Source organism: Panthera uncia, assembly GCF_023721935.1.
Source record: "Panthera uncia isolate 11264 chromosome C1 unlocalized genomic scaffold, Puncia_PCG_1.0 HiC_scaffold_4, whole genome shotgun sequence".
Lineage (NCBI taxonomy): Eukaryota > Metazoa > Chordata > Mammalia > Carnivora > Felidae > Panthera > Panthera uncia.
In genome coordinates, this window is record NW_026057585.1 from 71,069,003 (window position 1) to 71,090,136 (window position 21,134).

The following is a 21,134-nucleotide window of genomic DNA, read 5'->3' on the forward strand; positions in this document are numbered from 1 at the left end:
CCCTGGTGTCCCTCCAGCTCTGAGTGGTAGGTGGGGCCCCCGCAGCCACCACCAACCCCTCGCAGACACCCTCCTGCCCCGGCTGGAGGGTGTCCCAGGGCTGGGGCTCCAGAACGCACCAATGCCGGAACCAGCTCCCCAGGTTTCCCTCCCAGCCTGGGCCCAGGAGCAGGTGATTTTTCACTCCAGGGATCAATAAGGCCTAATGATCAGGATCGGATTTAACTCCATCCCTGTCTGGCCAGAGCAGGGGCCAGGCCCTGGTCGATCACAAACACTGGCCCGAAATTGCTGCTCGACAGGCGAGAAGTAAGGATTAGAGGAAATGCCAATCGCTGCTCAGCTCGCCGCTTGAGTCTAAACGCCAATTTTCTCTGGAGGTGGCTGGTGGCCTGTGGATCTCGGCGGCTCAGGCTGGGGGGAAAGGCGGGGGAGGGGAGTGTCCCATGAGCCCAACCTGACCCAGGTCTCGCCCGCGCTCGCACACCTGTTACTTACATAGTCCTCGGACTCCTCTGGCCGCCACTGACCGCGGGAGGGAGAGAAAGGGAGACAGGATGTGAAGGACTCTTGCTGGAGGGGGCCCGGCCCAGCAGGGCAGAGGGAGGGCAAGGGCCTCTGAAATGCCCATGGGGGTAGCACCCCAAAACCACTCCCCATCTGGAGATCCCAGCCCATGCCGTAAGCCAGGGCCGAGGAGGGGAGGGAGACTAGGAAGCACACAGACTGAAGAGGGAGGGCTCCTGGGCACGGGAGGGACCAGAGGGCGCCACCTATAGGTGCTTTGAGGGAGAGGCTGCCAGACAAGGGGTGAAGAAACCCACTCCTTTGGGAGCAGGGCGACTGTATCCGAAGGTCCTGGCCTGCGGCTGTTGTCATGGTATGATTATTCAGCGTCTCCTTTCACTCTCAGTTGGGAGACAGATTATACAGTTTTCCCAGGCAGGAGGGTGTCCCAGGAATAGCGAGAGCTATACTGGGGTAGGGCGATGGGGGCAGGCTGGCCAGCAAGATGACGGAAGTGTGAATACCAAGCTTGGAGTCTAGGCCCTTCCCCATAGGCACAGGGGGAGCAGTCAGACCCCTATTCCTTCCTGAGGGTGCCTGAGATCTTATTATGGTAGCAAGGCATGGTTCAGGGCTGGCAATGTCGCTGTTTCTTGGTACGTTCTTCTTTAGGCCGTGATGCATGTAGGTGGAGGGACTGAGGTGTCTGCTCTGTGGTCTGGGGACACTGGAGGACTGAGGCTGGCTGGTGTCCAGCACAGCAAAGGGAGATGGCCCATGACATCTTCAGGCTAGAGCAACCAGAGGGTCCTCTGGCTCAACCACCCTTAAAGTGCTGGTCCAACCTCTGTCCACTGACTGCGGTCCCTCTTGTTCTGAGAAAATCTGTTGGAAAGGCCTTGCAAGGAGCATGGGACAGAATATGGCAGGAGGCCATCAACAGGTCCCTACTGGCCACGGACACTTTCAAAGGTATGGCTGGGCCCGCCTCTGCTCTAGGTTCCTTGTCTCGGAGCGGGGGTGGGGGGTGGGGGGGGGGGGGGAGGGAGACTCTCGCTGTCCAAGCCAGGTCTGGGCAGGAAGGTCTTCACAATGCACCTCTCCCACGTTGGAGGCAGAGTGAGGGCAAAGAAGGAGAGACAAAGCAGATGAAGCACAACAGAGGGAGAGAGGACAGAAGGGAGCAGTGGGAAGGAGAGAGGAGAAGAGGGCGAGGCAGGCACAGGCAGTGAGAGGAGACACAGAGAGGGAGGAAAAACATCGAGTGAGAAACAGACAAACCCGACATGGAGACACACATAAAAGGAGACAGGTCTGGCTACACACTCGAGGGGGGCAGGACCCTCATGGTTTTTCCAGAACTGATGGGGACCCTGGGCTAAGCAGATGGTGCTGTTGGGTGAAGACGGACAGGCTGTGGTGTCCCTGACAGGGTGGTCGGAGGACAGCTGGGCCCTGTGGCTGGGCTGGGGACCAGGCCCCTCCATCTTCAGTTGGCTTTCCTGGAGCTCGGGTTTACCCCCGTCATGATATGTTTGAAACCAGATGGACAGTGTCCCTCCTCCTGTAGCCCAGCTCCCTTCAAACCACTTGGAACCAGAAGGGGGCACCTGAAAGGGTGGCTTCAGAACCCCACTGGCTGCAGCTGTGCCGCTGGCCCTCTAGGATGGGAGGGGCTGGAGGGAGCCCATTCCGGGGATGTTTCTGGGTGGGTGTGTCTGTGGAGGCTCCAGGAGGAGTCCTCAACCTGCCCCAGGAATGCAGGCGGGTGCACATGTCCGCCTCCTCCACCCCCGTTCTCTCTCAGCACTGGGCAGGATGAGAGGAGGAAGAGGGCACCCTCTGGCCAGAGAAGAATTTGGCTTCAGAGTGCTAAGCTCAGCCGGAGGCAAGAAGGCCCCATCTGTCTGTGTGGGTGAGCCCACCCTGAGTACAGTAGGCAGAACATGGGGTCTGCACCTGCACTTCTGGGCCCAGCCCAGGTAGGGGTGAAAAGCTGGATGGGGAGGGCATGTGGGCTCTGAAGGGAATCTGGGCTCCTTCCCCCAGGGCTGCCTCAGTGCTGCCCACTGTAAACCCCCTCCCCAAGACCCTGATTCTGGATGGGGAGACCTCGAAAGCAGACCACACCACATGTTACGACTCTTCAGCAGAATCTTTTGGGAGGAAACTCGCCATAACAATTACAGCCTTTTCTAGGAGTTCAGAGTCCAGAGACTGGGTTTCTTACCCAAGCTCAGCCACCTATTTCCTGGGAAACTCTGGGCCATTCACATAACCTCCCAGTATCCCAGGTTCTTTACCTGAACAGCAAACCAGTGCTCAGAATACCCCAGGGACCTCACCCTAAGCTCACTGGTGAAACTGTTATCCCCTGGAGGACATTAGTGCACAGAGGAAGACAGGAGGCTGGCTGGCGGGCCCAGACCTTGAGCGTAAACACCAGGGGCCAAGCCATCCTCCTGAGGGCCAGGTGTAGAGCCACACCCAGCTGGACCATTCACAGAACTCTGCCATGGCCAAAGGCTGAGTTGGGGGAGATGACAGGAGGAGGGCTCTCCCTGCCCTGGCTGTGGGAGGAATGGCTGCCCAGCCCAGCACTGTTGAGGGGGGGAAGGCAAATCTCAAATCCCAGCCTAACTGACAGTGAATGTGCTTTCTGCAAAACACAAAGGAGGGCTTAGGGGGCTGAACCCCAGGCAGGGGGTGACAATGGAAGCCGGGCTCTGTGCAGAGAGGGCTCCTCACTGCTAGTGCTGGTATCTGAGCCACAGAGGTGGCTGCCAGGCTGGGATAGTCACCGGGGCAGATGGGGCCGGCAGGGCCTGGGCTGGCGTAGGCAAGACGGAAGAGAGTGTTTCCTGGAACCCAGCCCTAACCTTCTGGTCTGAGCACCTCCCAGCCTAATGCGGCAGGACACCTTGGTGTCTTAGTCCCGAGGGCAGGCAGGGGATGGGTCAAACCTGGGCTCCAAAGAGGTAGCAGAGCATGCTGGCCTCGTCCACCTTTCCACCCCACCGCCTCCCAGTGACACACCTGAGCCTCAGCCAGCATGACGTCCTGGATGATGGGTGGGCCACGGGGCTCGCCATTCTCCAGCCGCACGTAGGTGACCTGGTAGCCGCGGATCTGGCCATGCTGCTTGCTGGGGACGGGCAGCTTCCAAGAGACACGCACAGCAGTGGAGTTCAACGGTTCCACCTCCACCTTTCGCGGTGGCCCACTGGGCACTGGGGACCGGGAAGAGAAGAAAGTCAGGCCTGGTGGTACGGACCTTGGCTCGGGGGGGGGGGGGGGCACAGCACATTCCAGGGCCTTGCCTTTGCACCCCACTGCTCCAGTAAAGGCCCTCACAGAGTTTTTGTAGACTGTCTGTTCCTGCTGAGGACACAGGAGGGGTCCCTTCACCTAGCACAAGGAAGCCCTGCCGACCCCCTGGGCCCAGAGCTATCTCACTTGGTGGGGAGGGCAGTGGTGAGGCACCAGGCCTTTGGTCATCCTAAGGTGGGCACAACCTGTCCCATCTCCTCCTGGCACCCACATCATGCCAACATCTGGCCAAGAGTGAGTCTTGCTGGTTCTACTCTGAGCGTCTCTTGGACCAGTTTTCCCAGTCTCCACCTCCCAGATCTTAGGTGGGACTGCTTCTTCCATCTTAGCCTTTTAAGGCTCCAGCTGCCTTGGAGACCGCTGCAAAGGCTGGGATTTGGTCATGGGCTATCCCACAAGCTCTGTTTCCCCACTCTGGGCTATTAAGCCCCCACCAGGAAGAGGAGTCCTTCCCGGCTTGTGTGAGGCAGAGGCCCTGGGGTGCGCGGTGGGTGGTGTCTGGGAGGGGTGCCTCCCCTCCCCCGCCCCTCCCCTCGGTGCCAGCGCCTACCGTCCTCGTCCGTGCGCACTAGCACCGGGCTGCTCTCCGGGCCGGGGCCCACGTCCGTGTGTGCCCGCACCCACACCCGGTACTCCGTCCACTTCTCCAGGCCCACCAGGTCCCAGCTGGAGTGCTCGCGACTGATGCTCTCCACCACATGCCGCCCTCGGTCCTCGCCGTCCACTGCCTCGTAGGCCACCGAGTACTGGGTGATAACGCCGTTGCGGCTGTCGGCTGGCGGCGGGACCCAACTTACCCGGACCGTGGTGGAGCCCGTGCTCACACAGGTCACCTTCTGGGGAGGGGCGGAGGGGGCTGGGGAAGACAAATGGGGGGAAGCAGGCAGATGGAGGGTGGGGGTCACGGACACAGTGACGAGTCACAGAGGATGGGAAACTCACCCAGGCCGGCTAGTCCGTGAGTACAGAATGGCTAACCCAGGGCCCCTCCTAGGCAGGCTGCCACCGCTGTTGCCAGACAGCCTGGCTCCCTCTGGACCACAGGCTCTGCCTGTGTACACACACACACACACACACACACACACACACACCCCGTGTGTCCCACATACACATATGGTGTCTTTCGCACATATGGGGCTTTAACAGCACCTCACACACACAAAAGGTCTCTCCCACACATATGCTTTCTCTCACAAAACACACACAACTGCCAGATACACATGAGCGTGGGCCGGGACTCCCTGACCCCTTGCCCCCATCACACACACAACCACATATGGAGAACTCTAGCTGCTGTGCCCACAGCTCTTGTCAGGACCAGCAGCCCCAGTGGCTCTTCTGGCACAAGGTAGCTGTGGCCTGTGCCTTCTTGGACAGGGTGCCGGAGCCACAAGCAACCACAGAGACTGGAGGCCAGATGGGAAAGAGGCCAACGGCCTTGACTGATTTGGAGAAAGTGTGCCCTATGGAGGTGCTCGCACTCAACCAGTTCCTTGGAGTTAGGACACGGGGCTGTGCCTCCCTTATTCCCAGTGACGTTTCTAGACCTTGTTCCCACTGAGGAACCTAGTGCCACAGCATGGTTTCCTCACCGTCCAGAGTTCTGCTCCCACCCCTTGCCTGGGTGACTTCGGGAGTCCCCCTCCCGAGCCCCCAAGCCCCTCATCTCCAGGGCTTTCTCCTCCCCGGCACGGCTGTGGCCGTGCCCTTGATACTGCCAAGGCTCAGAATGGCCCTATCCCCCAAACCGTGGCCTCCGACATCCCCTTGCAGACCTTCCCCCTCCCCCAGCTCAGCTGCTCAAGGTCCCCAGCACTGTACTGGCTCTTCAGCGCCCCCAGGGACCTCCGCCCATTGACCTACCATCCTTTACTGCCCTCAATACTGAGCTTAGACCCGGAGGTCCCACACCTCACCGCTCTTACATTCCCCTTCAACTCTCTCACCTACTTCTCTTCCCATGCTCTTGCCCGGCCTGTGCCAAGCCCTGGATGGATCCAACCCCTCTGCCCTCTTCCAGGCAGCCCTGGGACAGGTAGGTCACCTGCCCTGGAAGGCCGGCATCCTATGAGCACGTCCCCAGTGGCCTCACCCGGGCCCTGCATGCTGCCTGTGGCCTCTGTCCTCTGCCAGACTTGATTCACCGCTGTACACAGCATGCTTTCAACCTCCTCCACGCTCTAACCTTCAGCTCTCAGCACACAACTGTCTCCCACCTTGCAGAGAAGACTGAAGCCTCCCACCAGCAGCTCCCTCCATCTCTTGCTACCAAACCCACCCAACAATTGTAATCTCACTGAGCCGCCCTTGCTTCCCACACGGAGAGAGGTATGCCCTCCTGTCCAAGGCAGATCTCTCCCATCCATGCTCTGCCCCCTTCCCCAACCTCCTGAGCTTCCAAAATCCTTCTCTTTCCCAAATTTTTGACTTTTCTGAACAGACTCATTCCTAGTAATGCTTAAATATGCTCAAAATCCTATCTTAAAAGACAAAACCCACACCGAGGACCACAACCCTCCTCTCCAGCTGCAGTGGTCCCTCCCTCCAGCTAAAGTCCTCACAGTCCTCAACCCAGTGGACACTCCAGTGTTCCTCTGGCTCTGGTCAAGCATCTGGTCTGCTTCTTCCAACCTCTAAGATGCTCCCCTCTCCTTAATTTCCTGCCATCTCTGGTCATCCTCCTCAGGGTCCCCCACCTCTAGCCCAACATCACCACTGACACGGCATAAGGCATCTCGGGCTGTGGTGCCTGCTTAGGTCCCACTTCCTACACTCTTCCCAGGTCCATACCTCAGAAGCAAGGAATCTGCCTGAAACTTCCCTTTCCCTCAGCACCCCAAACCCAATCCATCACCAAGTCCCAGCCAGCTGGCATCCCAGGCAGCTCTCCAATCCACCACCACCTTATCTGAGCTGCCACCTTTTGCACAGACTACCACACAGCCCCCTACCTGGCCTTAGGCATCCTGCCGGGCTGTCCTGTGCACTCTTGCACAGCGGCCAGTCAGCCCTCCCACCTGTCCTCTGAACCTGAAGCCAGCTGCCATGGTCTGGTGGCTGCTCCAGCCACACTGGCCCCCTGCTCACCACTCACCACTTTAGGGCCTTTGCACCTGCTGACCCTCTGCCTAAGGCCTGTGTCACCCAAGGAAGCCCCTTTGGCCCTTCAGACCAGATGAAGCTCCCATCCCATCATATGTCTCTTCCACAGCACTTAACACAAACATAATTAAGAGCTCATTTGGGTAACTGCAGGTTTAACATCTATCTGCCCCACTAGACCAGGATCCCCCCAAGGTGGAGGCCACGTCAGGGTCACTGCCAGCCCCGCACCATGCACGGGCGCAGCAGGAGCACAGCAGGTGCTCGCAGGATGGATCCATGAACACCAGGTCCCACATAGCTGCCCGACATCACTGGCACATTCACACACAGCCCCGTGTCACATGGACCGCCTTGCAGATGCTGCCGTGTCTAGGGTGAGCACCTGTGCTGCCTCAATGCCATGATCCTCTCCAGCCATACATCTGTGGCCCCCATTATCACACAGACCCTCATGGCCACTCCATCACAGGGCACGCCAGACACTCGTTGGACACACATGCAGGTGCTGTACAGTCAGGCGGTCAGACGGAGTCACACGCAGGCAGGAACACGGTAACACACAAAGCCACAAAGTGTAGTACAAATGGCCTCACAGACAGACCCACACGTGGAAGGTCACGTGGTCTTAAGGCAGGCACGTGGACACTCTCAGTCACAAAGTCTCATGCTCACAGATGTGTCCCTACATGCGGTTGGCCCGGTGTGATGACACAGCTCACACATCTTTCTCATGGTGGGGGGCACGGGGCAGGGAATGTAGGTGATGGGGGAGATGAGATGTGGGGACATGGAAAGGGAGGACAGCTGCCAAAGCGGGGGCGTGTCTGAGACTGGGCAAGCGTGGCCGTCCCACCAGTGGGAATGGCCTAGTCAGCCAGTGTGGCCAGCGCAGACAGGCTGGGGGTAGGGGGGGTGGGGGGGGAAGAGGATGAGTCACAGACACAGAACTTACCTGGGTGGTCGTGGGGGGGGGGGTGGCCTGGGAGAGGGAGGGGCGGGAGCGGGTGGGGTGTGGGGAGCAGCGCGGGCAGCAACCGCCCGGACGCAGACCAGTGGGAACTTACCTGTCCCTCTCTCGGGGTCCAGACCTGGAGCCCAGACAAGGGTCCAGTCCAGGGCCTGGCAGACCTGACCACCCCCCCTGGTCAAGGGAGAAGGGTGTGTATGTCTGTGTCCCTCCCAGCTACAGCAGGCAGTAGCCTCAGAAGACACTTACTGGACTGCGCTGTGCGGGCCTCAATGGTGGGGGTGAAGACGCCCACCCCCATCTCGGAACGGGCGGCCAGCTGGAAGTGGTACAGTGTGTCAGGCTTCAGGTCCTCTAGAGTGTAGGAGGAGGTGGGGTCGAAGTTCACCTTGTGCTGGAAGAGCAGGGAGCACTCACTGACTGCTCTGACCTCAAAGGTCACTCAGAGGCTGTTCCCCAACACGGGCTGCAGCTGACCCCTGCGGACCCACCGTGGCTCCAGGGCTGGCTCCACGTCACATGGCCACCTGGACCATATAAGGGACTCGGCCCAGCCCATGCCACGGACACCGCACAGACTACATGACCACGAACACCTGGGACACGTGGCTCCAGTGGGGAACTTTAGGGCTCCGCCAGTGCCGTGTAAGCCACAGAACCCAAGAAACCCACGGACAGACCCAAGGACAGACTCTGCCCCCAGCAAAGGGGCAACAAAGACTATGGAACCTTATCAGCCATGTGAGCCCCAGAGCCCCAAGGAGAACCCTGGGGGCTTCGTCCGTACAACCACAAAATCCAGAAAGCCTGCCTGGGTGAGCCCACCACAGACTCTAAGGGATCAGGAGGAGCCCCCCTCCTTTCTCCTGTCCCCGCTGGGTACTCACCTGCTGGCCTTCATCCTCCGCGGCCCAGTACACCAGCTCATACTTGATGATCCGTTCCTGCGGGGGCAGCAGCCACGAGAGCTGGATCCTGGTGTCCGACTCTGCCTCTGCCTGGAAGTCCGCCGGCTGGGCAGGCACTGCAACGCCCCAGGCCAGGCGCCGTGAACCTCACCGATCCCCTCGAGGGCAGGGGAAGACACCCTCGCACCCATGTCCTGCATCCCAAGTGACCACGCGTGTGTGGAATATAGGCCCCCAAGCCCACGGCCTGACAGAAGAGGCCTCGCCACAGCCTTGCCCACCCCAGCTCTGCTGTGGCCACCCAGCCAGCACGCTGCCCGCACTTACCTCCCTGCTGCGTCTTGACCTGGATGGTGGGGCTGGGTGGGCCGTCACCCACGGCAGTGAAGGCCAGCACGCGCAGGCTGTAGGTGATGCCAGGCAGCAGGCTGCCCACGGTGGTGAGGAGCCCGGCATCTGTGTTGTGCTTGTGCCAGGCGCTCAGGGGGCGGCGGGAATCGGGAGTGTAGTAGACGCGGTACCCTCGCACCAGGCCGTTGGGCTCCTCGGGCGGCTCCCACTGCACCAGCATGGTGCTGGCGCTCAGCATGCGTGCCTGCACACGGCGCGGGGGGCTGGAGGGCGCCTGCTCCCCTGTGCGTGCCCGCACTGCCTCGCTGGGTGGTCCTCGTCCGATGCTGTTCACCGCCAGCACGCGGAAGGCATATTCTGAGAAAGGGCTGAGGCCACCAATGCTGTAGCGGGTGGTGGCCACACCATCCACCTCCTGGAAGGGGCCCTCCGCACCTGCTGCACGGTACTGGATGCCGTAGTAGGACACGGGCTCTGAGTTCCCAGAGTCCCAGGTGAGGGTGACGCTGGTGGCAGTTGTCTCTGTCACCACAAGGTCAATTGGAGGCTTCGGCAGAGCTGGGAAGAAAGTGAGAGGCTCAGGATGGCCTGAGGTCATGACTCCGGGAGCCAAGCCTGCCTTTGATGTTATCCAACCAGAATGTGGTTGACCCCCAGAACCCACCTTGAAGAACAGCTTGAAAAGTTCAAGGTGACCTCTAAGGGCACCTAGCAGGGGATGGTGACCACACCTGTCAGGGCCTCCAGGGACCTTTGGTAATCTAGTATCTACCCACGTTACTTCGAGAACTCACTAGATCCTCACCTAACAACCTAAGACGCAGAGGTGGCATGGCCTGACCAGGTCCCATGCACACAGGCTGGGAGGCTGAGGTCTGCCTCTGGGGCTTGCCTGCGCTCCCTGTGGGCACCTACGCGTGACTGGGGCTGGTGTTGGGGAGAGACACGCCTAAGGGAAAGGTCTGGATTTTAGAAAGTGTTGGGGCTTTGGGCCCCACACACCTGTGGCTTGGCTCAAACTGAAGGTAGAAAAGCCCCAGATCCACAGCCGACCATTTAACAAATAATTATCAAAAGCCTACTAAGTGCTGGGCACTGCGCTGGGGCTGAGGACACAGGTCACACAGCCGCACCCCTGCCCTTGCGGAGTTTACACTCTAGGGTGAGTGGGAAGCACTGCGTCCATACTCATGATTCCAGTGCACACAAGGACAGCAGACAGCAGGGTGCTGAGCTGGGGACATCCACGAGGGCCTCACAGGGCTGAGACCTGGACTGGGGGAGAACCAGCATAGTGAGGGCTGGGTGAGCGCCCGGCAGAACTGAGTAGTGCCAGCAGAGCTGGGTGAGGGGAGTGAGGATCCCGGTGTTTACCCTAAAAGCAACAGGAAGCCACTGGAAGGCTGTTTTCTTAAAAGAGAGTGGTGAGAACCTGCTTCACATCTTCAAAAGATCACTTCAGTTGCCGAATGGAGGACGGCTCTGAGGGAGGAACGGAGGCAGGGAGCCTGGAGGAGTGTGCATATGCATGCCTATCCCTGGGAGCTGGTGGAGAGCCCACGCCCCCTTGGCCACTATTTCACCATATCCTTCCTGCCAGGGGGTTGGTAAACCTGAGGGTCTGGTGCCATGTAGTGGCTAGGGGGTCATACTGTAGCATCAGACTATAGCATCAGACCCCCAAGGGTTCAAGTCTCTGCTCTGTCATTTCCTCCCATGTGACCCTGCATCTCTGTTCCCTCACTTGTAAAACAGGAAGAGGGCCTACCTCCCAGCATAATACAAATGAAACAAAGTACTCTGTGCTTACCAGTGCGGTATCTGCCCACGGGAACTCAGTATCTGTTTGCTATTACTAACACTATGAATGACAGAAACTCCTCTCTCCACCAGTGAGGGCCAGGAGACCCCAGGAGAGGGCGATGACCCCTAGACCTCATCCATCCCCACAACAGCCATCCTCACCAGCTATGGGTGCTGGGACCTCCTGTCACCCTGTGTGACAGGGCGGGCCGCAGGCCACGGCAGGCATGCATGTGGCACTCACCTTTCACTGTGACCTGGGCTGTGGCTTCGATCATGCCCAGGGAGGAGATGGCCACGCAGGTGTAGTTGGCGGAGCGCACGACATTGCTGAGCTCCAGCACGTTGCGGCCAACAGGCATCTCATCCTCCTTGGTGAGCTCCTCAGCCCCCATCATCCACTTCACGTAGGGCATAGGTGCGCCCACCGCAACGCAAGTCAGGTTCACGCTGCCACCTGGCATCACCTCTTGGCTGCTGGGAGGGATGGAGAAACGAGGAGCCACACGGCGCACTGTGGGAGGAGGGAGAGAGGTACTCACGGGCCGGGCAGGACACTCCGGAGGATGGAAGGGCAGGGGCCCCTCATCCAGGAAGCCCCGCTTGCCAGAGTCAAACCCACCTCAGAGACAGGTGGGGTAGAGTCCCTGGGCCCCAGCTTACCACCTCCCACCACCCCACTTTTGGGCTAGAAGTAACCCCCGCACTCAGACCGGAACATAAGAGATTCCGCAACCAAGCTCCCACTTTACAGCCTAGGAGACTGAGGCCCAGAAAAGTCCTTTCTGCCCAGGGTCACACAGGGACTCAGTGCAAGGTTCGGGCCTCTGGTCTACACTGAGGGCCTAGTCAGGGCCACATCCCAGGTTGCCTTCCAGTGCCTGCCCCCACCTGCTCTTGACCCTCTCCAGAGGGGCTAACTGGGGCACCAGTGAGAGAAATCCAGGCACCTGAGGGTGGAGGACCTCAGAGCATGGCTGGGGCAGGGCAGAGGGTCTGCCCAGGAGTGACATGGCCACCTTCTCTGGAGTCACCGCCTCCACCTCCAGGCTGTGACCCGAGGTGAGAGATGAGGGCAAGGGGCATGACCACTTGCCAGGACCTCAACCAGGCTCAAGACACAGCCTGGGAACCCAAGGGGAAGAGCTGCCCCTCAGAAGGGGCTGGGCAAGGGGTCAGGGCAGGCCAGGGACGTGGTCCGCGGGCAGGATGGGCATGACGATGGCAGTAACACGATGAGGGCGCCGAACAGACGGCTTTCTGCGCCAATGAACAAGGGTCTCAAGAGGGAGGGTAGCTGTGCCTGGCCACGACCTCTGGTCTTGGGCTTTCCAGGCCAGAAGCTGTTCTGAGCTTCTCAGGCCAAGTTGTAGCCTGGAACCCCCCCCCTGAAAGTTGGAAGCTGGGCACAGACATTTGGAACATGCAGAAGGAGGGAAGGCAGGCAAGACCTAGCCATGGGCAGGCATGCGTGGCATGCTGACGGGTCATGCAGCTGGTGGGCAGGGGCACCCCTACAGACAGTGCTGGAGAAGGCAGGCAGCGAGGCTAAGGAACCAAAAGGCGGCACCGAGAGTGCGTGCGGGTCTCCGAGGACCCTTGCTGGGGAGCCAGGGCATGCAAAGGACCCATGCTGTCACATCAGGAGCACCTCCACCATAGGTTCCAGACTCTGCTGCTCAGACAGCCTAAACCACAGAATCAGAGCTGGAAGGGACCGCAGAAACCACCTGGTCCCATCTCTGACCTCACTGCACAGGGGTCAAGCTGCAGCCCAGAGACTAGACACCCAACAAATCATCAGGTCCTGTTGGTGCGTGGCTAAAGTATCTTTCAAACCCACTAAATTTCTTTCCAGACCCAGAGGCCACTGCCCCCACCAGTCTCGGCCACGGCGGCTTCCTCCAGGCCCCTCCACAAACAGCACAGTTCTGCTCACATTACTTCTCTGTTAAAACACCTGCATGGTTCCTCAGGCCACATGACCAGACCCCACCTCACTCAGCTCCTGCCCCAACTCTGTCCACACCACCTCACTCCGAGACCTCTAGACAGAACCCCCAAGAAAGCCACGTGTGACTGGCATCATGGGCTGAGTCTACTTCCCTCTGTGTCCCCAGGCTCACTTGGGATCTCAATGTGTCTCATGGACATCTAGTGTTCTGCCTTCTAGAATTGGCCTCCTCATCTTCTTTAGGGGAACTGCCTCTCCTCCCATTCTTGCTACATGGGGCATGTGACCCAGATCGGGTTAGCGAGATATATAGCCTTTGGACTTCTGCAAAAACTATTAGAACAGCTTTCTTTCTGTACTGCCATGGCTACTCTTAGAGGGACTGGGGACCACCTTTTGTAACACTTGGAAGAACACACTTGAGAACAAAGAAGTCAACTGAGGAGAACAGAGCTAAGAGACACACCAGAGCCTGACCAGACTGTTTAAATATCTGGATCCAGCCCTGCCTGACACCAAATCTACCTCTACATATTTGAGTTTGGTTAAGACAAGAATCTCCTTGTTTTGCTTAAGCCAATTAAGTAGGTTTCTGTCACTTGTCCCAAAGCTGGGAGTCCACATGGAATAATGACAACATGTCACAGGTAGAGAGTTCTGCATGGCAGAGAATAGTTGGATCCTGGGCACAGCTGGCAGGAGGGACCCACAAGAGCGCCCTTTGAGCACTCACTCCCTCGAATGATACCAGAGTGAGACTGGGATGCACAGAGAGAAGCACTGCCCAGCCTGGTGCTGTGGGCCCTCCCTGAGCTCCGGGGTTGGGCCTGGGGGGCTGGCAGTGGGAGGAGAGGTACGGGCAGGCAGGTCTATTTGCAGACCAGGCCCAGGCTTGCCGACGAAGGAAGGGGTCCAGCACAGTCCTGGCTTGGGCGGACAGGCACAGGGGAACAGTCTTAACTGATCAGGTCTTTATTCTCAGCCCATGTCCTCCTCATTCATGGGCACCGAAAGAAGCTCGGGGAAGGGAAACCACTCTTGAATATCTATTACTGAAGGCTGAAGGCTTCCTTGCTAGAGATGCTATCACCTCCCAATTACAGACAAGAGAACCGACTTAAGACTGATCCTTCTAAGTGCCATGCCCAAATTTACGTATTACCAGGAGATCGTCTGTGTGATGAAAAGCTCACACCCTTTTGAGCCCTGGCTGATAAGTCTTAAAAAAGACAACTGGGAGGCTCTAGGGAGAAGCTTCTGGACAGCCAGAGCTGGCAGAAGATATTCTCCAGTTGGCAGAAGGATGGGATTTGGATGGGGCACCTGGGTGGCTCAGTCGTTTGGGTGTCCGACTTCAGCTCAGGTCATGATCTCACGGCTTGTGAATTTGAGCCCCGTGTCAGGCTCTGTGCTGACAGCTCAGAGCCTGGAGCCTGCTTTGGATTCCATGTCTCTCTCTCTCTCTCTCTGCCCCGTTCCCCCTCACACTCTGTCTCTCTCAAGAATAAACAAACAAACATACAAAAGAAGGATGGGACTTGGAAAGCCTGTGCCAGGGGACACCATGGCTGCAAGCTTGACCCTGGTCAGTGGTGGAATCTTGGGGCCTGATTAGTCCCAGGACATAAAAACAAAGAGCCCCAGGGAAAGGACGTAGGTCCTTGGCCAATAAACCTTGGGTCCCGACCTAAGCAGTATAGAAAGCAGTGTAGAAAGTACAGGACTGTACTCCAAATAGTCCTGGGAGGACAAGGTCTTCTGTTCCACTGTCAGGAAGTGGAGGCCCTTCAGAATAAACGTTGAGAATAGTTTTGTTTTCCCTTGTATTTTTCCTCTCCTACCTGCAGGTGGAAGACAGAACACTGCGGGGACTAAGGATGAGGTCAGATGTGACCCTTAGGATCATCCCTAGCACCCGGGCAAGTGTCTCAAGCTCAGAGGCTGCTAGGGATGCACCTTTGACTTTGCCGGAGCACCGGGCTTCGGGCACACACAAGGAGCTCTGGAGCGAGACTTCCCAAAGCTCAGGCTCATCTTCACTGCAGTGTGAGGGAGGTTATGGTATGTCTGCAGAGGGAGGGTGGGGGCAAGAGAGGTATGAGGTGGCCTCCTGGGATCCCGAGTGCCAGTGGGGCCCTGCACCCTGGACCTGCCTGGACAGCCACCCCCGCCCTAACAGCCAGGAGTGGCCGGCGCCTCCCTGCAGCAGCCCCATGGTCACTCCTCCCACCGTCCCAGACACAAGGCCTCCAAAACGGGCAGAACTTGCCCTGGACTCAGTCTATTGACAGAGCAACAGCAGGGAAGAAAAAAGCCAGAGCCAGGAAAAATGCACTTAGGTCTAATCTTGGGCTCCAACAATGCCGGTCTATTACTGTTCCCCGTGCATCTTTACTGCTGACATTTTATAGACAATTTCCAAAACAGGGCTCTGCCATGTCTGGATTATATTTCAGCTGTAACTTTTAAGTCTAATTATTTGCGCTGACAACCCCCTATAATAGGGCGGTGTGGCGCCCGGAGGCATCAGCATTCAGTGGAGTGACAGCCTAATCGCAGGGGGAGGCAGCCCCGCAATCTGCATTCACTCACAGAAATTTCTCTGATGAAAATAACACAACATTAAGGAGGGGATGAGGGGCAGGATCCACTGTATCAAGATAAAATAACTCTTTAATAAATAACCTTGTGGCTGCCGCAGAGCAGTAATTAAATGCCGGCGCACTCGGCACACAGTTTTAAGTAAAGCTGGAAAAATGTAAGATGTAATTATCAGCGCCAAACAAATTACCAGCCCGGCAAATCCCCCTGGAATATTTAGAAACTCATTTCTGCTTTCCCGTTAAATATTTGTATACGTGCTTATTTTTGGTGGGACCACAGAGGGGGAGACAGAAAAGGGATGTGGGACCAGGATGGTGGGGGAATGGGTGTAGGGGGAGGCGGCTGCAGGCAGGCTGGGCTGTCTGCTGATGACTGCTTTCTGGACGCCCCGGCAGATCCGCCTGGTCAGCGAAATGGTGTAACCGAAATGCCCCAGAGCTCAGGAGCGCATATGGACGGATGCTCAGGGCTGATATCTGAGCTGGGGCCTCAGCCCTCCTCCCGACTGACTCTCTTCTCCCTCACGGAGGAAAGGGGACCAGGTGGCCTGAGTCTGCTCCCTGGGGCTCAGCCTAAAGCCCAGTGGACAGGTGAGTCTCCTCTGACCACTGAGATCATGTGACACAGGAATGAGTGCCAGCCTCTGCTGCTGGCCCCAAGGCTAGCAGTAGAGGTCTGGCCCTGAGGGTGGGGCTGAGAACAGAGCCCCATGTGAGAATGTTCTGGAATGGGCTGGAGCAGGGTCTCTGCGGAGCCCTTCCCAACCTGTGGCTGGGCCGGGGCCTCTTCTGGCTCCCACGTGGGCCTTACCAAGTTGCAGTCAACTGTTCGGTCAGGTGTGAGCTCCCTGAATCTGAATGCTCAGCGCCCAGCACAGGCCTGAGGGAACACCAGAGGGCTGGGAGGGTCTGGGCAAAGGGGCTGGGGCAGGTGGGAAGATCTTCATTCAGCTCTGGTTGGAAAGGGGGAAAAGACAAGAGTGTAGATTTCCTTCGGCCCAAGATGATGCCACCCACCTGTGCCATGGACACCAAACTTCACGAGGCCCATCGGGGCTTGGTGGGAACCTCAAGGTCAGGGCAGACCCGCAGGACTTTGTGGGGTGAGCTCATTCTACATTAGCCTTTTCCCTTCGTCTTTCCAGTGGCTGCAGCTGAGCTCAGGCAAAGGTGGAGTTTAGGTGATACGGTTGTGGAGAAAGGCCCCACAGGCACACGTAAGGCTCTACTGCTCTCAGCTCCCCCAACCACTCCTGAGCCCCACCTGGAACAGAGAGCTGGCCTGGCCCAGGCACAAAGGGGGGCACAGTTTCGTGTCATGCACCATGCCTGCCTGACCGCCCCAGCAGGGGAGCCCAGCTAAGGGGACATGCAGCACGTGGCACATCAGGGACCCAAGCGGCACAAACATGCAGGGCAGGGGGCCAGCCCGCCCACCCCTGGTCCTGCCGGCCTGCCGGCCCAAACAGCAGAGAGCGGAGCCCGACTGGCGGGCAGGCCTGGCTGGGGCGAGCCTGAGGGAGCTGACCGAGCCCTCTGGGCCATACTGACGGGAGCATCCCATCGACGGGCGAACTGCAGATGGATAAGAAGTGAAAAGGACCAACCTTCTCGCTGATCTGAGAGATGAGAGTTTGGGTTGATGGCAGAGTGCGATGAGGATGAGGAGGGAATAAAAAAAAGACAAGGAGAAACACAGAGAGAGTAAAAACAGGCCAACCTTCAACTGCCCACACAGCACGGAAACAAGACAAGACTCTTGTGCCCCACGCACACGCACGTGCACGCAGGTGCACGCGGACCACGCCGCTCACGAAAGACTCAGGACTCATGGAGGACATGGTGGACAGGGCTGGGTCCCACTGGCAGGCGCTGGGGCGCCAAGGGTGGAACAGGGCGGGGTGAAAGGGGAGCACAGGCGGGTCCCCATGCCTCACACACACCCCACGGCTCGACAGACCCAGTGAGCTGGGCTCTGGGGTCGGGGCCCACCCAGCCCACAAACGCACCAAGGCACACGGGCTGCTAGATTCCCACCACCTTCAGGAAGCCCCACACTGCACAGCACCAGCTTGGGGAGCTGGTATGGACACCTATGGGGAGAAAGGCTGTAGAGACACTGCCCCGTTGAGACTCAGCTGTGGCCAGCGGCCAGCTCCCTGAAGAGAAGGGGGAAGGTTGGGCGTGGCCACACCCTGGCCCCTGGCAGCTCTGTGTCCTGAGAGCTGGAGGAGAGAAACGCTGTGGATGGAAGGAGAGTGTGAGTCACTCGGAGACAAAGACGTATGGTGACACAGAAAGGCTGGTCCACCCAGCCTGCCTGGGCCCGCTGGACTGTGGGTGGAGCTGTGGGCCACCGTGAGCAAAGGCACGTGTAACTGGATGACGCATCCCCAACAGCTATCTTGACAGCAGCAGGGGTCACTGGCCACCAAGCACTTCCCATGTGCCTGCCACTGTGCCGGGAGCTTCACACATGCTGTCCCATTAAATGCAGCGGCTGCAGGGGCTCAGACAGAGAGCAGAGCCCTGAGAGTTTAGAGGACAGAGGAGATGCGAGGCACCGAAAACAAATCCAAGGAGATGTGGCCTCGAGCCCAGTGGACACGGCGGGAGAAGAGAGATGGAGGGAGGTGAATGCTGGCAGGGAGGCCGTCCATCTACTGTAGTGGTTCCCAGCAGGTAGGGTCCCCCCAGGCGACACTGGGCAAGGTCTGGAGAAGTTGTGGATTGTCATGGCTAGGGGGTACTGCTGGCATCTAGGGGGCCAGAGGTGCTGCTAGACATCATACAATGTCCAGGATAGCCCCACATAACTGAGTCACGCAGCTGCAAGTATCGACTATGCTGAGGTTGAGAAACCTGGGCTAGAGTCCACACCAACCCGGATGCCGAGGCTCCCGACAGCTGGAGCCCACTGGCCTGGAGGGGCCCCAGGTGCCTGCGCTGGAAGGAGACCTCACAGCCGCTCTGCTGGCAGCCGCTCTGCAGGCACTGGGGGATTTCTCCATGGGCGGCGCACTCGCAAGCAGGGTTCAGGATAGAGCTGGTGGCCAGCACAGGAGAGGCAGTCTCAGAGGAGCTGGGGCTGATGGGCCCTCTGCACTGCTGGGGGTGGAAAGCAGGGGCTTTGCCAGGACAGAGATGAGGAGCAGTGGGGACATGGGAAGCAAAAGTCCTAGGAGCAGGTTTTCCAGGTGTCTACAAGTCTCATTACATGTCCTGAGGCTACAGGGCAAATTGCTGTTGACCAAACAGGGCAGGTACAGGTTCAGGTGGGGCCTGGGTATAAGTCAGGTCTTGGGGACAGAAACTTAGGGCTGAACCTTACATATCAGGGCCCACAGGAACATGTGTGTGAGGGAGGAAAAGACAGAGCCAGGCTGGACGGCCTGCGTTAGGGTCCCTGGCAAGTGGGGCTGAACTAAAGAAACTCCCACACTCCCTGCCCCAAAGACTTTGTGGGTATTGGTCAGAAAGGTGATTTAGGAAGACTTGGTGGGAAGGGGGGATGGACCATGGCAGGGTCCTGCCTGAGGACCTTGTGTGGCTGGAGGTAAGAGTTCCCTGGTTAGTGCCCGGCTGGCAGCTACGGTGGCTGAGCTCTCCTCATCTCCAAAGAGACCCACCGCCTCGCCTCAGGGATTAGGCCAGTGTGACGGTGACTTCAGGGACTACCTACCACCCAGTCAAGATAACAATGCAGGGTCCATCACCTATGTCTGGGCCTTTTCCTGCTTCAGTAGGACCTCCTGCAGATCTGCTCCAGGAAATGTGCCCATAGGACCAGCCCATACCCAGGCAGCAAGGGTTTCTCAGTGGCTCTGCCGGGCCTCTCCTCTCCCTGATGTAGCCACTCTGGACCCGATGATCTTTTGGAAGAAGTGTTCAGTCAGGACCGCAGAGCACTTGGAATGGACAGTCCAGGTGGGAGGAGGCACCTAGGACTGTTCCAGCTGCTCCTCTCTAGGAGGGGACTTGTCAGACCCCTTGTGTGCCAGTCAGAAGCTCTGGCTGCAGCCGTGTGGGGAAGGGCTGTGCACCTCACAACTCCACTCTCTTGGCCTTGTGGGTGGCTCTCAGGCGCCTGGCCTCTCTGCTCTGATGATGTTCTTTAAGATAGGTCCTGGGTCCACTTAGGCGTGCCTTGATGAGGACACCTGACAAGGGGGCTGAGTGGGAACCTCCCACCCCACACCCCCAACTCTGATGAAGATAGTTCCATGGTCTCTGAAGCACAATTTGCCTGTCACCCAGTGGGCTGGCAGGCTGGGCCTCTTGGGAACCTGTGCCCTAACACAGAGCAGCTCCTCCATAACTATATGGTTGAAGGCCTGATTTTCCCTGCCCTGTCTATGTGGCCCCAAAGAGTGGGACAGGCCATTGACAGGGCCTGGGCAGACAGGCAGATGACCCCCTCAAGAAGCGGCCCTAAGCACTTAGCATGATGAAGTCATCGCTGCAAGGAAGCCGTGTCCACTTTCCTTTTCAAATCCCCTGAGTAGAGACAGTTTCACTTGTAATGATGTCCATCTGTGCGGGAGGGCTAAGTGAGGGGATGTGGGAGGAGAAGCAGGGTCCCTGCTGGGCACTGTGCACACCAGACCCTGGGTGTCCTCAAGAAGGAGCAGGTGGCCGGCTTTGGTCACCCTTGGGCTGTGAGCAGAGCAGACACTGGACACTCCAAAACAGTCCCCAAGCTCTCTCTGCTGGGTATCTGGACTTGTGAAAATGCACGATCCATTAAGTCCCAGCAAGGAACACCTGAAACACAGTAGTGCTCACCTACAGGGGCTCACAACTACCTCAGACTGACACTCTCTACAAGAGTCCTGGCTGGTGACAGAGCACAGCCGGCTCTTCCTCCAGGAAGGCCCTGGGCAGACCTGGCCTCCAGAGGGGCAGGTTCACCTGGCCTGGAGGTCCCCCCGCCCCCCCTCGCCTCCCGCCGGCTGGGGTAGGCAGGACAGACTCGAGGAATACTGGGCCGGTATGCCCATGTTTACACACAATCATGTATGCTCGCCTGTGCGCACACACACACACACACACACACACTGACAGTGAGAAGTCTGCTTGGAAGGCTCGAGACTCCCGTGGGGCTCTGGGCCCACGTGGCAGGACCTACAAGAGATACAAATGCTCCCAAGAGCGGCTGCCTCCCAGAGGGCCTGCAGAGAAGGAAGGAAAAGTAGCAGTAGACATGGGGAGTCTGCCCAGTGGGAGCACTGTGACGGCTGTTCTTTCTGCGGCAGAAAGAGGTAGGAAAGGAGAGACTGGGCCCACGGCAGCCCCCACCGTCCACACCAAGGGCTCCGGACAACGTGCCCAGCAGGGCCAGTTCAGCTCCGCAGAGACAGGGCTGGGCTCTGCCTGCATCCTTACCTCGCACATACAGGTTGGCGGGGGCCGAGTAGCGTGTGCCTTTAGAGTTGGTCGCCACACACTCGTACTTGCCTTGGTCCGACTCCTCACTGCTCTCAATCTGCAAGGCACCTGTGGGGACACAGCGACAGAGGTCAGGCCTAGAACACGGGGAGGGGGCTTGTGTTGATGAGATGTTGCAAAAATCAGGGCCACGCCTGGGCACCAGTGTTGCTTCCAGG

At 58.5% G+C, this 21,134-nt stretch overlaps 1 protein-coding gene across 6 annotated transcripts in view; it reads right to left on the reverse strand.

Moving 5' to 3' along the window:
* Positions 1-21,134, reverse strand: part of PTPRF (protein tyrosine phosphatase receptor type F) — an 88,258-nt gene that overhangs the window by 20,507 nt on the left and 46,617 nt on the right. For 4 of the 6 annotated variants that reach the window (XM_049617307.1, XM_049617306.1, XM_049617310.1 and 1 more), the window contains 8 exons: positions 20,914-21,024; positions 11,216-11,485; positions 9,145-9,726; positions 8,797-8,933; positions 8,159-8,303; positions 4,388-4,693; positions 3,544-3,737; positions 499-525 (listed from right to left, as the gene is read on the reverse strand). In XM_049617307.1, the coding sequence (XP_049473264.1) occupies positions 499-525; positions 3,544-3,737; positions 4,388-4,693; positions 8,159-8,303; positions 8,797-8,933; positions 9,145-9,726; positions 11,216-11,485; positions 20,914-21,024 (1,772 nt within the window). The remainder of the gene's footprint in view (positions 1-498; positions 526-3,543; positions 3,738-4,387; positions 4,694-8,158; positions 8,304-8,796; positions 8,934-9,144; positions 9,727-11,215; positions 11,486-20,913; positions 21,025-21,134) is intronic. The other 2 variants (XM_049617308.1, XM_049617311.1) reach the window with 1 other exon arrangement.